At 34.5% G+C, this 17294-nt stretch overlaps 2 protein-coding genes across 2 annotated transcripts in view; one reads left to right on the forward strand and one right to left on the reverse strand.

The window, feature by feature from the left end:
* The window catches only part of LOC144560486 (putative calcium-binding protein CML31), a 66194-nt gene that overhangs the window by 11408 nt on the left and 37492 nt on the right, over positions 1-17294 (forward strand). The window lies entirely within an intron of this gene.
* LOC144560482 (putative linoleate 9S-lipoxygenase 4) lies at positions 9779-16017 on the reverse strand. The gene is made up of 9 exons (XM_078309695.1): positions 15724-16017; positions 13925-14205; positions 13425-13662; positions 12803-13141; positions 12602-12687; positions 12397-12504; positions 11443-11750; positions 11041-11304; positions 9779-10741 (listed from the first exon to the last, which is right to left on the reverse strand). The coding sequence occupies exons 1-9, from the start codon at positions 15926-15928 to the stop codon at positions 9973-9975; spliced, it is 2598 nt and encodes an 865-aa protein (XP_078165821.1). The 5' UTR covers positions 15929-16017; the 3' UTR covers positions 9779-9972.

Here is a 17294-nt window from a genome sequence, read left to right on the forward strand (position 1 = left end):
AACCGATCCTGATAGTATCAGGATCCGTTTCCACAAAAAACCGATCCTAATAGTAATAAACTAGGATCGGTTGTTACTAAAAACCGATCTGAATAGTTTTTAGGATCGGTTTTTTTAAATAAACCGATCCAGATACTTATTAGGATCGGGTGTCCATATAACCGATCCAGATAGGCCGATCCTGATTTCTGTTTTTCCACTAGTGTCTGAAAGAAAAATGCATTTCGTCTACCTGAAGTTGCACTGCCGCTTGAATTGCCATTTGTAGTGCACATGCTTCCATGTGAAAAGGAGAAATTCCATTTGAATAGCTTTTCATCTCATACTTGATAAGAATACCATCTTTATGCAGAATGAAAGCTACCCCCCTTTTCCAGAGTCATCGAAGGAACCATGTTCCATCAACATACGCCATGAAACCTGTTTGATTAGCCTGATGGTTTGTTAGCGTATTATGAACTGGAAGTTGTCTTCTAGAATAGAGAACAGCACCTAACGCTTGACTGTATTCATATGCTACTGATGCCTTGATTGTACTTTTCGGTGAACAGGTCTTTTGTTGAAAGATCGCTTCACACCTGGTTTTCCATATGCACCAGGCTAAAATCATGAAAACGGCGGTTTGGTCCTCATCCAGATTTTCCCATAAAACCTAGAGTAGACCCTTAAGGCACTCACTCTGGCTATGATCTGCTCGCAGACCCAAAGCCGAGCTAAACCAGGTAGCTCTGGCGTGCTGACAGAGAAAAATTGTGTGATGCGTATCCTCTCTTTCCGCTCCGCAAAGTTGACACCCAGACTCAATGAGTGCCTTGATCATTTGGTAGTTTTTTACTACACATAGGCATAAAAAGAGAAAATAATTAAATAAAGAAGCAAAATTAGGTGGTGCTACATCCTGATGTGCAAGATATATATGCATTTCTTTCTGTCTAATTTTGGAGAAGAGATGTGCATAACTGCAAAATTTTCCAATTTTTATTATATGTAGCATTTAAAAATAAATTGTGGCATCAAATCAAATTAGAAAACTTCCATGCATAGCCTGCGTTTTGAAACGAGGTGAGATGAGATGAAATGCTAACAATACTAGCTACTTCCTTCTGTTTTAAATCAGCCGCCACAGGAAGAAGAGATAATCTTTTTGTTGTTATCCTATCTCTTGTGAGGTTTATGGGAAGGATAGAGGAGGTGGTGAAGGTCATCATTTTTTGGACAAGGTGTTTGGAATGCTTGTTTTGCTGCTTATATAGAATCTGATTGTTCTCCTGAGTCCTGAGTGCTACTATACCTCTCTCAAATGACAACGAGAATTCAATCACTAACTCTTCAGTTACAATTAATGCCCTTTCGGATAGTTAAGAAATGCAAAGCTTCCAGATTGTGTTGAATATCCAAAGGAGATAGATTCAACCTAAGATTGGGTTAACAACAGAAAGGAGTACATTCTATTAAGCTGTATTTTTAAGTGAATTAATTAGAAATGGGGGTATTAATAAAATAATATAATTGAGTTTAGATGGCAAATAGCTCATTTTTAAATTTTGATGGGAAAATATCTAAAAGATGAAATATAAAGATCCTACATATATGAGTGCATGGAAACATATGATTTTGACTAAATACATTTGTTCTTCTTATCATACAAAGTCTGAATTTTGGACAATAATTTCCTCTTTAGACCCACTGGGTTCTGCTAGTGTACAATATACACCTGGCATCCAATCTTTTGCTCTATTTTGGTCAGATATATGGTATCAAAATTGTTCCATGGCAACCAAATTTCCATATTTGTTTGAAATATGTGCAACTCCTGATATTACCTTTCAACAAGTATTCAACTCACAAGGGGATGCCCTTGTTTTTAGGAGATCATTATATGGAGTTCTATATTCGAAATGGATTGAAATGCTAGAGATTATTAGTCACTTAGCTTTTATACACTTAGAGGATAAACTTAGTTGAAGATGGGATACACAAGGAAAATTTACAGTCAAGTCCTTGTATCAATTCTTGAATTACAGAGGGATTAAACCAAGACATTCTATGTGTCACACCCCGCGGCCACGGGATGCGACAGTCTCTCGCCGTAAGCATACAACGCCGTGTATACTTACAAGGCTATTCAAATCTTACTCAACAATTCAACAGATAATAATATAAACTAAGTTTATAGATACACAAATCAGAGTACACAGTCTGGTCAGAATATAATACAACATAAGTATCTCATCCGGATACCAACCATAAGGCCTACCCTAAATCTATACAACAAAACATATCTAGGGTTATCAAGTGGTAAGCTACTAAGGCCTACTACTCTCGTGCCTCTCCGGAATCAGTCGCACCAGTACCTGTAAAATAACCGGGAGGGTGGGGGTGAGAATAAATTCTCAGTGCGAATTTTGCCACAGTTTAGACTATTGGACTTGCAATCAAACTCTATATTCAACAATGAAACCCAAACAATAACAGTTCAAACAGATATATATAATCATAAATAACAGAATGCCAATGCTCGACAACAGTTTAATCAACCTGAAACACAGTTTACGGAATTTCCAAGGTGAATTTCAAACACAACATATATTTTGGCTTAACTCAATTCAATAACTCAATTCAATAGGGCTTGTAGCAATTACAGATGTTCTTTCGAGCTGAACCATTATCAAACCCACATCTGTAGGGTTACAGACGCCTACAGATGGCCAACCGCTGGACCCTTTATCTGACACCCATCTGCAATCGCTTGGCTTAACAGTTTATTACGGTCTGGTTCAAATCATATAAAGAAAATCCTCTTTGGAATCATTCCAATAGTCGTAATATTCAATTGACCTTCAAAATGCATTAATCCGTAGGAGAATGCTACCGAGTCACAGACGTTACACATGTCACCCACGAGTTCCATTCACATCTCATAACATAATCACCTTCCCTCGTCCCAACCGGTACTGGGAATATCGAGGGCCGTTCACCTAAGGCCATTTAGGATCCTGGGAATCCAAGTCAGCATACAGCCCGACTTGGCAAATTCATTGGATCCAAGTGCTTAACTTCGTAAATCCATTCACATACATATCAAATCAAATCAAATCAAATCAAATCGTGGTGACTTTCAATCAAATCAGATCATAATAGATCGACACAACCTACAACCATACCAGCATGCAAATCACTCAAGTCACATCAATTCGAGTTTAATTTGATTGGGCTATGCAAATGCTCTACACAATTCAAATGATGCAATCAATGATATTCAACATGACAAAACGAATACACAGTTTAATTCCTGAAAATAAAGTATCAAACAAGTCCAAGAATCCCGCACCTTATTATGACGAGCGTACCGCTTAATTTATGGTTCAGGCGTCTCGAAATGCCTCGCAACATCTTGCTCGACCGAGCCTACACCTATATTACACGTATACTAGGTTTAACATTGGTTCACGATCGAGAGGTTTACTCGAATTACTTCTAGGGCTCATACCTTCTTTAATCAATTTCTATGCTTTTGGTATCAATTCGTTCGGTTCATTATTTCTTACCAAAATCCTCTAAAACCGCACACAATCTCATCTAGGTCCTGTGGACCATACAAACTCTCCATTTGGTAACAATTTAGGTACCAGTTCTCTATTTTGGTTCTCGTACCAGTTCGATTTACCGTTTGGTTAAACCCTAGTTTGGTCAAATCTCAAATCAGTCGTTAAATGTTCTAAAAATTCACGATCAGGAGGCAACCCTACCGATTACAAGTCTAATTGGTTGGGTTAAGCAAATCAAATCACGATTATGCCAACTTTCAATTTTGGCACGAAACCCTAGAAATCAGATTTCACAAATCGGAAGAAATCGGGAAAAAGATTGACAAACAAACTAGTAAGGAGTGTAGAGGAACTAGTTCTCGAGAAATTCGAACACAAATCTCGGGTTTAAAACGAGAATTTGAGAAATCGAGAAAATTCGAGGTTTCGAAAGAAATAGAGAGAGAAAGAAATACCAAATAGGAGGGTTCGGAGAGATCCTCGGCTGCTTTCTCGGTTCCAAACTCGATTTCTCGCAACAATCGGGAGTCTGAAAGAAACGGAAACTCACGAGCTCTTTTTCTTCTCTCTTGGACGAAAATCACTTAAAAATGGGGAATGGTGGAAGAGAGAGAGAGAGAGAAGCTTTGATTTGGATTTTAGGGTTAACATTACCCTGAATGCGGATGCACCCATCCGCACTGCAGGTGGCTTGACCCGCACTCGGGACTTAGAAAGTTTTCAGACCAAATTCAAGAAAATCCGAGCCTAGTGCGGATGAATCCCACCCGCACTGCGGGTCAACTTCATCCGCACTCACTACTTAGCCGATTTCAGGAAAATTCAGTGCAATACAGAAATTCATGAGTGCGGCTGGACCCATCCGCACTGCGGGTCACTCACCCGCACTCAGTACTTAGTCAATTTTGGACCAACACAGAATTGCATGAGTGCGGATGCACCCACCCGCACTGCGGGTCAATCCCATCCGCACTGAGCCTATAAAATTCCAAAATCTCGAAATTTCGACGCGGTTTCGATTCACACTTAACCTACTTATTTAGGGGAACCTTAATTAAGGTTTAAACTTCCATTTTATTAGCACAATTAACTTGATTCTTGTTTTTAATTCATTTGAATTTAATTGTAAAAAGTTCGTAACGTAACACTATGCTTTGGTGCGCAGGTTCCAATCTCTGTCAAAATTAGAGTCTTCATGTAGTTAACTAGTAAAAATAGAATACTTACACTTGATAATTTGCTAAAAAAAGGATGACAATGAAATAATAGGTCAATCCTGCCATCAACCAGAGACTTAAAAATCACCAGTTTGTTAACTGTTCATTCACTAAACAAATTTGTTTTTCATGGGGTCATGTCAGCATGCCAGTATACAATGGAATAAATTTCAGATATTGTCCATTTTGCCAAACAATTGCCTTCACACAAAAAAGCTGCTATGTTGCTTGTTTTCAGTGTTGTTTGCTGGACGATATGGAAGCATCGAAATGAGCTATGTTTTGAATCAGGTAAGAAGAAAACAACACGACAAATTATTCTTCTAATTATTTTTCTTGTACACTATTGGACAGGGCAAGTCAAGCCACAGGTACTGCATGTCTCTATGGCTGCCAGTGGACACAGGCTATCCCCCTTGCCAGTTTGCATCCTGATGATTTCGCAATGGATCAGACTGACAACATACCTCCTACTGATGTCGGGTCCCAGATGGTCCTCTATGAAGAAGCAAATCACTAGATGGAGAGTTCTGGCACAATTGCCAAATTTTGCTATAGATATCACTATCCTCAGCCTTTTTTTGTTATAGATACACAATTGCCAAATGTTGCTTTAGTATCTATTGATGCTTTTATGTGGATTACCTTTGTTGATTCTGAGTACTGTTATATCTTGGGTTTTCTTTTGTTGATGCATTGGATACTGAACAAACTATGTTTGTAAGTTGACTTTTCTGAAATAGAAAGGGCTTAGACCTCTTTTATCAAAAAAATATCTAAAAGATGAAGTTATGTTGGGTATATATATATAAAAATTTCTCCAAAAAATATATCTTAATAGATCGGATCAGATCAACAGTAATTATTATGGGTAAACCTAACACGCACGATTATTTTTTTCTGGCACTGGATTGTATAGTGTGTGTATATATATGGATAATTAAACACTTGCAAGAAAGGCACGGTGTGGTTTGCAACTATATAACTATACCCAAAATTGAGTTGGAAACATGGAATTCAAAATTTCAATCCGACAAGTAATAAATGTAGGAATCAAAGGGAGGAATTATTTCAAATAACGAAAGGTGTTAATAGATGGAATCAGATAAACATTATTAATTTATTGAGAAATGTTATGGTACCCCGAGCCATCAAATCCGAGCGCGTCTCCCAAGTAGTTTAACAGAAAAAAATTTCAATATTGTCTAACTTCCATTTCCAGCGCTAATATCAAAACATTTAGAACTATATTTATAACATTTTACAATGCTACTCGTAAGCATGTAATCCTTTGTCTGAAAACATTAAAATTCTAAATCTGCATAGTTTTAACTTCTAACTACTTGTTTTCAAGCCAAAACCTATCGAATCGACTTTAAACGGTGAATCCAAACCGTTCAAAATTTATAATTTTTTCAATTTATATAGTATCAAGTCAAGCGGTCAAATGTGTGAGTTTTTAAGTTGATTTTAATACATTCATTTTCTAACATTTTTATCGCTTGATTTGATACTAACATAACTCGAAAATATTAAAAAAAAAAATTGTATGTAAACACATCACTTATAAAGTAAATCGATTCGAACGGTTTGGATTAGTCGTTTGAAGTCTATTTAATTGATTTTGAAGTTAGTGTCATATGACACCGATGTTATACTAGCCGGACTCGGAATTCATATATTAAAGCAAGTGTATCTTAATATAAAAAAAAATTACAAAAAAAGTTAAATACGTACCATGAGTCATGAGAAAAAAGAAAGATCAACAAAATTATGTAGCTTTTGATTTTACATGAATGCAAAATATAAAAAAGGAAAAAAAATCTAATAATTATGGAAACCAAATAATTTAATGATCACTATATTAATTACATTATGAAAAATATGGTAGTTAGAGAAATATTTAATGAGGGTTAAAATTGTCCATAAATTAAATTTTTGTAAAATTGTTGTGTTAATATAAACGTGTGTGGTGTCGATATGCCTACCCTTTAAATGTTTGGATATTAGCGCTGAAAATGAAAGTTATATAACATTGGAAGTTTTTTCTGTTAAACTACTTGGGGACACGCTCAGGGATTTTGTTTGGGATACAATTATCAGGCTCCTAATTTATTATGAGTGAACCCAACGTGCGCAATCTGAAAATTATTTCCTTAACTTACTTCTTACTTCAGGAAGAGGTCCTGTGGTTAAATAGCTGCTAGGGAGGGACAATGGACAATAGCATAGATTGTTGTCAGTATGATTGTATTGGGGAAATAGTGGTAACTGACCTCAGGGGCAGAACTAAAATATTGAGATGAGGGAGGTTAGAAATAAATAGTGTAATTTTAGTTTATAGAGGGGTTAAAAGTATTAATATATTATAAAATTATAAAATTCAATGAACAAAATAACATATTTTCAATGCATGGGAGTGGCTAGGGGTGTTCAAACGGTTCGGTTTAATCGGTTTTGGACCGAACCGAATTGGTTTGGTTTAAACGGTTCGGTTATTTTGGTTTATTGGATCGGTTCGGTTGGTTTTTCAAAACCGAATTATAACTTCAGTTCGGTTTAAAAAATTTCAAAACCGAAATAACCGAACCGACCGAACTTTCATATAATATGAATTTGATCGGAACCACCCGGTTTATTTTTTAATATTCCGGTTTATTTCTTAATCAATTGCTCTAAACACTTGGTTTATTTCTAAATATCTTAGTTTATTTCTTAATACTCCGGTTTATTTCTTAATATACTTCGGTTTATTATAAATCAATTGTTTTAAATAAAAAAATTAATATACTTCGGTTTTAACCGAACAAACCGAAATAAAACTTCGGTTCGGTTCGGTTCGGTTGCAATGCTAATTCGGTTTGGTTCAGTTTTATTTTTAAAACCGAATTATAACTTTGATTTGCCAAGTTCGGTTCGGTTTCAACCGAACCGAACCGATGAACACCCCTAGGAGTGGCTTAGCCTCCTTTGGATTCTATTACCTTCCGTCCATGGTAACTGTAGTAAAAAGATGTAAAAGTAGTATTTAAATTTCTCCAAGTTGTAACAGTACCTTGGTCTTTATCGGAATTTTTTTTTTTTAAAAACAAAAACTTTCTCCTCTCTTTCCTTTTGTCTAGTTCCGATTAAAACGGATCGGAGCACATTGATCAAATTATTTTATAATTACATACATATCTCACTGATATCAGTCTTATTAATTAGTTCATTAGTACATATATCTATAAAATATAAATCATGATGGTACGAGCATTTTTATATAGAAAATATTGTCAAATTCATTTTTGGTACGGGAATTTTTGGTTAATACCTAATTAACACACAATACTTCAAAATAACAAATATATATTTTATTCCACTTCTTGAGCGCTGATTAAAGTCCTCCGTTTTGTCAATGCTTTTTTTTTTTATGAAAAAAAAAAGGCAAAAATGCTCGTTTCATTGACTGAAATGAAACATTTACTCACATCAGATTATAAAGGAAAGAAAAGAAACAAAAATACGCCCTTCGTACCTCGTACTAGACAATTCTTTTGTCCCCCAACTCCTATAGTCCTATGTCAGAAAACACAAAATCCTATCCCCTTCTTGTGCCCAATTAGGGCTGCTAATGATTAAGGTTCGGCTCAAATTCGGCTCGGCTCAATGGGAGAACCAAAATGATTTGGCTCTAACTCAGCTCACTTTTAATAGAAAAAAGCTCAGCTCGGCTCGACTCATGTAAGCACTCGGCTCGTGAGCTCGCGAGCCGGCTCATATTACATGTTGAAAAAATAATCATTTAACTATTTTAAAGAAATGATCGAAGTGGAATAGATATATTCTTGTGACTTTAAATTAGATGTTGAAAAACTTTGGTTATTTTTTAAAGAAATGATCTAAAGAAATTTGAAAAAACGATAATTCCTTTAAAATAATTTCAAAATGCCAGCTCATATTACATGTTAAAAAACATTGAAATTTGAAAAAATTGAAATCTGAAAAAATTGAAATTTGAAAAATTTTGAAATCTGAAAAAATTTGAAATCTGAAAAAATTTGAAATTTCAAAAAAAGTTGAAATTTGGAAAAAGTTCAAATTCCAAATTTCAAATTTTTCAGTTTTCAAATTTCAATGTTTTCTAATTTTTTCAGATTTTAAATTTTTTCATATTTCAAATTTTTCAGATTTCAAAATTTTTCAGATTTCAATTTTTTCAGATTTCAAATTTTCCCTTTTTCAAATTTCAAAGTTTTCAACATGTAATATGAGCCGGCATTTTGAAATTATTTAAAAAAAATGATCTTTTTTTAATTTCTTTAGATCATTTCTTTAAAAAATAACCAAAGTTTTTCAACATGTAATTTAAAGTCACAAGAATGTCTCTATCCCACTTCAATCATTTCTTTAAAATAATTAAATGATCATTTTTTAACATGTAATATGAGCCGGCTCATGAGCCGACTCGCGAGCTTGCGAGTCGAGCCAAGTGTTTACATGAGTCGAGCCGAGCTGAGTTTTTTTCTTTCAAAAGTGAGCCGAGTCGAGTTAGGACATTTTTTAGTTTCGAGTTTGATTCGTTATGAAATATTGAGGCACTCAACTCATTGATCCACGAGCCAGCTCGACTCATTAGCAGCCCTATGCCCAATATGTAAAGAACTCTACTAAACTAAGAATTCAATACTGGGGGTGAAAAGTTATTTAATATGTTGAATGAAGGAATGTGCACGCTTTCTGCTTTCACCTCAAGAATATGTGATAATAAAAAATGACTAATCTCCGTTTGTAAATTATCAGAGAATCATCTCCGAGTAAATATGCATGCTCTTACTTCACACGGGTGTAATTATTATTTCTATGGTCTCACAATTAGTTTTAGTGTGGTTTAACGAATGTTCCCTGAGGTCTGTTTCATTGATGTAAGTGGATGCACAGATTTACACATCATCCTCATCGTCAGTAAAGAAACAAGAAGAGTCGATAATAACTTTAATCAACTTAATCACCAATTTATCTACACAATCAACCTTCACAGCAAAAAAAACATTTAATTTCCATTAACCTGCAGGTTGCACACCAAACCTTTATTTACTAACAACACAAACAAATGCTCAACACTCAACTAGACCCTAATTTTTCCTTGAAACAAATGCTCAACACTAAATTACTGCATACAAAACAACCACATAAAAATAAAATAAATAGAAAACACAAATTACCTCTCATATGGACACACTATTTGGTATTCCCTTTGGAACTAACCCGCCAGTTTTACTCTTATCTGAAGTATTCGGGTGTAACAATGTATACGGAAATTTTATTGGTCCATTTCGGTTCTTCAAAGTCGGATCCGCATTTAAATTGTCAATCTTCTTCTCTATTCCAATCAGTGTCTCACTAAACTGGTCGAAAGCATCAAGTGCCTTCTTATCAGAGGTCCATTCTGGTGTGTCACGTTGCCCGAGGTAGACTTCATCTGACGAATGCCGAGACAAGATCTCAATCAATGAGATTCCTAATATAGTTTGCAACTGGCTTGTTATAGTCTTCAAATAGACCTTCTCAGGGTTTTTCTTCAACTCTTCATATGCCTCTGTTCCTGGTTCAGGCATTGGTTGACGACTAACAGTCGGGCGGTTGGGGAGATATCCAGCATATGGGTACTGCCCGAAATTAACAGCTGCATGTAGAGCTGAGGCAATCCAAATTATGGTCGTGCAAGTCTTAGTTAATTCATTGATTGTATTCATCATGGGCCACCATTCTTCGTCCTTTTTGTCACCATGCCCAACCTCGCGAATCTCCTTCCACCAAGCTTGGAGCTCTGTGTCGGATTTCACATCTGAGTCTTTCGGGTAGTAGAGGGAGCAGTACTCCTTGACCCACGATTCAATAGCCGACCATATGGCGAGACCGTCAACTGCGTATGGATAGTCCTTGATTAGTAACCGAAGCTTGTTGGGGCTGGAAGGGTCTTCAACCGCGACTCCTCTGTAGAAGACATATCAATGTGATTTTTGTTATTATACAACCTTACAAAATATCTGATTTGTATACTTGTCATTTAGGTTAATAAGTTTCACCTTCTCACAATAGTCAACATATATATGTCAATCAAAAATGGTCCGGTTATATTTTGAAACCTTATTAATTCCTAATTAACTCCATAAATATATATATCAAAATTTGAAATAAAGAAGTTTAGAAATATTATTAATGTATTTCTATTAAACTTAATTGTTGGTTGTTGTATTTCTTTGTAACGTTAAATGTGGTTTCATATGCCATACCTCTTGATGAGATCATCTGGTAGGCCTTGCTCTGTGAGTTTCCAACTCTTATAGACATCAGATGACATGGTCAGGGCATATTTCTGAGGAAAAACAGTAGATTCAAAAATGCCACCGGCATTGATAAGTGTCTGGCGTGCCAAGGCATTGATGTTCATTGTGTCACGGTAATGTGGGCTCATTAGCTTGTGTATTGGGTGAACGATGCTCAACTGCCTATTTGTGGCTATGATGAATGGTTCTATCACGGCATGGGTGTTGAGCCTGAAAAAAGATGTTCAACATGATTATTGTAAGTGTAATCTTTTCTCACTAATATTATAACTAAATGGATAATCCAAGTCACGATTAAAATTAAATTGTAATTGCAATCACTGAAATAATATAAAAGTTAAAACACACCAATGACTGATAAGTTGGTGATATCCAGAATCGTTGGCTGCTGCATAGGCCTTGGCCAACTGCCAAATTGACCCCTCCACTCCCTCTGAGGCTGGTGTGTACACCTTGCTTGTTGCACCATGTTGCAACCCATCAGAATGAGGTAGGCTCAGCTCAATAGCAATCGGCTTGATTGTGCCATCATCTCTCAGGAATAAGAGTGTTCTTGTGGCATAGATAAAGTTTCCTTTCAATGCATTTATTCTTGGTAGGTAAGGCATAAAGGCATCATGATGGTCGAGTATGAATAACCTATTCTCTTTTAGTGCCTGTCAAAGAAGACCCACGAATAAGTGAATATGTGTTTTGTGTGGCATATTGGCTTTTGTAATACCACAAGAATGAGATTCTTAGTCTGATATTAGTATATTACGTTAATGAGGGGTTCAAATACCTCCATTTTTTAATTTTCTAATAACAAAACTTCTAAAATGTACATGTCAAAAATATAAAATGTTAAATTTGTTCTTTATTTTTTCCTCAACATGAAGATTAAAAATTATCTATTTTAGGTATGCTTTTATGTTTCATGATGGTGACTTGATGTATGACTTTTCATATTTGATTTTGGTACCTATTTTAGGTACCATATCAGATATGCTTGATTTCTATGAAATCGGTGGTAATACCACTATTTTTCTATAAGATTAAAAATTATCATTTTTTATTTTGGTTTTATTTGAATCAATGAATTGAAAATTCAATGTTCATAATTTAACCACATCAATTTTTTTTTTTTTGCAAGATCTTGATACTAATCAAAACAAAATCAAAATGTCATGATCTTTTATGTATACATAGTGAAAATGATATAGATCATATCTACTGTTTTATTTTGACATTTAAGGTTTAAATTTAAGTTATTTGGACAAAGGAACTCCTCATGGTAGTATGTCTCTCTATTTATTTATTTACCTTAAGCACTGTGAATCCTTCAAGGTTCTCTAGAATGTGCTCCTCCTTAATTGTGCTCCTCTGGTTCCCATATATCGTTGGATCAAGGTTGCTAGTTGGGGGGAATTCCTGTATAGATGAAGTTTTGACTTATTTCTCAACACTATATGAGCTTTTATAGATTTATTTAAATAAAAACTCCAACATATAGAAAAGAATGATGTACCCGGAGACATCTAATGACCACCGGGTTCACACCAGCAAGCATTTCACGCCCAAATTCTTCGTCTGACCTCCAAGCAAATTTATCATCTATGCATTGACATTAGCAATAAATAACATTAATCGATTTAATTAGGATTCTTCTTAACAGAGCTTGAAGCTTCATGTTAAATTAATTAAGCATCAACTAGAGGTTTACTCTTACCTTTGAGCACATGCGGAGTGGGAAGTCGGAAGACATGTCCCTCCTTTCGAAACCATTCCTTGATGAACTGGAATGGAATTTTCTGGCGAAGGTTATCTAGCATTAGAGGGTGAGGCAGGTGTATTCCCCCCTCATAAAGGTCCAAGGTATCCTTTAACGAATCGAACTCATTTGGTGTCTCATCAAAGATTGCTATGAGTCCAGGGAAGAGAGCTTGGCCAATTGATTTTAAAGAAAAAGCAAGGAAGTCTGACATCTTCAGGTGGCCAAATCGCTCGTCACGTGGTACATATATGTCCATGCTCTGCAGTATACTTTGCCTGCTCTCCGAGTTTGGATCTGCCCATAAATAGTGAAGAATTTTGAAATTCTAGCATGACAAGTTAGTTTATAATCTAAAAATAAAATTGGTTCATGTGTAGCAATTTTAGTTGTCTTCTCTCAGTTTTGGTCAGTACATGGTACTGACATGCTTCGGTGATTAATTACATAGAATTTCATTGTTCGCCTTGTTTAAATAGGTATCAAAATAGTACCAGAGCATATTTCAGAACCCTGGGTTCAACAACCATATGCATTCAATTAGCAAGATAAAAAGATAAGTGGCATGTGATGAGCAAACCTTCTTTGGTTGGGTGTCGACTGGTACGGCCACGGCGAGGATAGGGATGCTCTGGCCCACCGAGAACAGGGCGTACCAGATCACTCTTCTCAGGGTTACCTAGGTCATTGTAGACCTGATAGCCATAGACCCGATCACTCTCTTTCAGTGGGCCTGAGACATCATCTCCTCTGAGATTGATGAGCTCTTGTTGTCTGTATGGCAGCAATGGCAGAGGCATTTTGCTTGGCAGGTATGTCTGTGAAAATTGATATATATATTTGTAAGATAGATTAATTTTTTGCCTTTTTTTTTCTTCTAAATATTTCTGAATTTGATTTAAATTAAAATAATTTATAAAAGTTTGGATTGGATCCACGTTTCAAAAAGAAATACTAGTTAAATCTTAAAAAGTATGATTAGCAAAAATGTTCCCTGATCAAGCAATGATAAATATCTCTAGTCTGATCAAGCAATGATAAACTGAAAACAAATATTGCCCTGCACAAAAGATATATTACCTCATTAGTGAAGAAGATACGATCGTAAGTGTACTCGGGGTAGATCCAGGAGTTACAGACGAAATGTACCTTGCCCTTGCCTGGCACGCTCTCTAGAGTGAGCGTCTTGAGGAGGAACTCGGTGTGGTGGCGATTTTTTACAATGACAGCACCAGGAATTCCCTGACTCTCATCCCATTCAAAATGTATGTTAAACATCGACTCACCCGCCACCACTGTTGTCATTGATGTCATCCACTCATCCAAGTTGGCCGCCTTTCCTACTTTGCCTTTCCCAGTAGCTACTCAAAATAACAAAAAAAATAATAGTAATAATAAAGTATTGTTCATCAATAGTACAAGTAGGGATATTTTCAATTATGCACGTGGTTTAGTTTTCGGGAACAAACAAGTTCAATTTCGGATAAACGTTTCATTTTGAATTTTTTTTAATTACCACTCTTGCTAATTAATTTTTCTCCTGTGGTAGTTTCTCTCGCCACTTAACCACCGTGCCATTTATTTTACAATTTAAAATATATTTAAATGTATCACTTTTTTTAGTTTTGATACACAGAATTTCAATTGTCAGGCTGTTCTAGGTATACAGGGAAAAAAGAGAAGAGGTGATTTGCTATGCGGGCCCACTGCCGGTAATCGAGGAAAGTCGAACGAGGAAGTGAAGAAGAGGGTATTAAAAATGGACATGTCACATTTCTATTTAAAATCATAGGACATATTGGTCAATTTAATTTTAAAAAATAATTAAGTAAAATGTTAAATAATTAAATGCACAGTTATGAAAACCGGACCGGACTGGATGGTTGGACCGCAATAAACCGGAACCGGACCTCTTTCTGGTTTGGTTTGTATAGAAGACTGTTTGTGTTATTGAACCAGTAAAAGCCGGTTTATTTTCCCGGTTTTTTAACTAATTCTTAAAAAAAACTGGGTTTTTACATGAGTTCAAATTTTTTATACTTTTTCTTGTTTCAAATGAGAGAAACCTAGAGAATGACTATTAGTTAATAGTACTTAGGCTCTGAGATCCGTACCTTGTAACATGTGAACTTGTTAAGTCACAACTTTAATCTATTTTATATTAAAACATTTACATATAAGACCTCAAGATTTAAGATATTCTAAAAGAACTAATTATGTATAGTATAAAAATTTAAAACTATACGTATTTTGTGTATTTTTTTTTCAAAATAACATTTGTTATTATTATTTATTATTATTATTATTATTATTATTATTATTATTATTATTTTTTGTTGAACACTCTTTTTTTTTATTAAAAAAATAATTTATTGTAATTATAATATAACGTCTAGATAATTATTAGATAAAAAAAATTTGGTTGTTATATTCTTCAACTTATTGAAAAACATTTAGTTATTTAATAAATTTAGTATTTTAATTTAGTTAGACGATAAATATGAAATATATTTATAAATTTGATCTCACATTATATTATTGAACATGTAGGTGAAAATTCACAAATAAAATATATTATTATCTTATAATAATTTGTATATTTTATTTGTATGTGAGTATTTTAATAAACCAGTAATTGAACTGGTTGAACTATCGGTCCGACCAGTAAACCGTCAAATCGAAGCTTTACTGGTTTGATGTCCGGTCTGATTCTGATAACATTGGTTAAATGGGCATAGAAGAAAGAATATTAAATTTGGATGGGGAAATCGGTTATTTCAAAAGTTTAGATTGGCACATTAAAATTTTTTCCATAAATAAAATAAAGCACAAAAATGAAACCATGTACTTAATCCCAAAAAAGAAAGTAGAGAGTTTACCGGGATCAGTGTGGGTGGAGGAGACAAGCTGGAAGGAGACACCATTACCAAGCAGCTCGTCGACCCTATCGAGGAGAGAACCACTGTAATCGCTGAGATCCAACACATTCTTCTTCATCAGCACAACTGAGCCAGTGATCCTCCCGTTCTTCAATGCCTCCTTGTTCTTCCCGGTAATGCTATCGTACAATCCATGGAGCAGCATCTTGTGTACTATTGATAATCAAGATAGAGTGAGTGAGAAATGAATTGAGATGATGATAAGAGCGGGACAGGAGGGTTTTTATAGTTGCTCTAGTATAGGCAGATGGCGGATTGGCTCCGTTCAAAATCAAACGTTGGTTATTGATTAACTCAAAAGATTCTCTTTTGAGTTAATGCAGAGGATATGCATTCGCAAAGCATGCATCACGAGTAATACTGTGACTACTATAATAATTACAATAACAATCATATTAGGGCTTGTTCAGCAACTCTATTTCCCAAGGGTTTTGCTGGTTAAAAAAAACTTTCTATGTAATTTTTCCTTGCATGTGTTCGACAGCTTGATTTTGTACCCTACTTCAAATTTCCAAATATTTTTTTTCTATTGCCCAACTTCAATTTTTACAATAAAAAATAAAATTAGCTCAAAGTTCTGTTTTTTATCCCAAGCAGCGAAGCTCTCTTGAAGACCAAAAACTTATGTCAATGTGAAATTAAGTAATCAAGCAGAGGAGCTCTTGGATAGTAATTTTTAAAGGTAGAATTTTTTTTATCTTCATTGAGAGTGAAAATTAACTAATTAATATTTGTTTAATGAATTAAAAAGAGGAATTATACTAATTAATATTTTTTAATTAATTAAACTGCAATTAACTTGTACAATTAAGCAAATACAATTTAATAATACAAAAACTGAAATTAATTAAACAAGCACAATTTAATAATACAAGAAATTATTAAATAAGCATAACTAGCAACACTTAATTTTAATAGATTAATCTAATTTTAAGTTAAGTTTCTATTTTGATGTCTAACATAATCATCCCACATAAACCTAGCAATTTCATCTTCTTGTTTACACAATTATATTGATCATAATTAGTGATTAGTATTAATACACTTATATAGTTTAATTGTAGTATTACATCTTTTATAAAAAGAAAAACAAATCAGCATCCTAACAAATTTTTCATGCATTTGCCGAACACCTATATTCTAAAATTTCCTATGGGTTAAATAACTTTGGTTTTGACAAATTGAAATTCTCATTCGCATATTAAAAATTCTCATTTCCACAAAATTACCATGCTGCCGAACAGGCCAAATGAATATTATAATTTGCAAATGGAAGATGATTATGCTATTATCTATTTGATACTTAATATATGGGGTGCTGATATCTATTTTCACTTAAAAAAATATATTATTAACACTACTCAATTCAAAAAAATTAATTGATATATAACTTTACCCCGCATCTATTTTCCCTAATTCAATGTAAAAAATAAAAAAATCACTATAAAAAAAGGAAAATCAAACTTGTCTGCATTTTTTATTATAAGAGAAATTTTCAAATTTACCGGCCT

Source organism: Carex rostrata, chromosome 10, assembly GCF_964058835.1.
Source record: "Carex rostrata chromosome 10, lpCarRost1.2, whole genome shotgun sequence".
Classification (NCBI taxonomy): Eukaryota; Viridiplantae; Streptophyta; class Magnoliopsida; order Poales; family Cyperaceae; genus Carex; species Carex rostrata.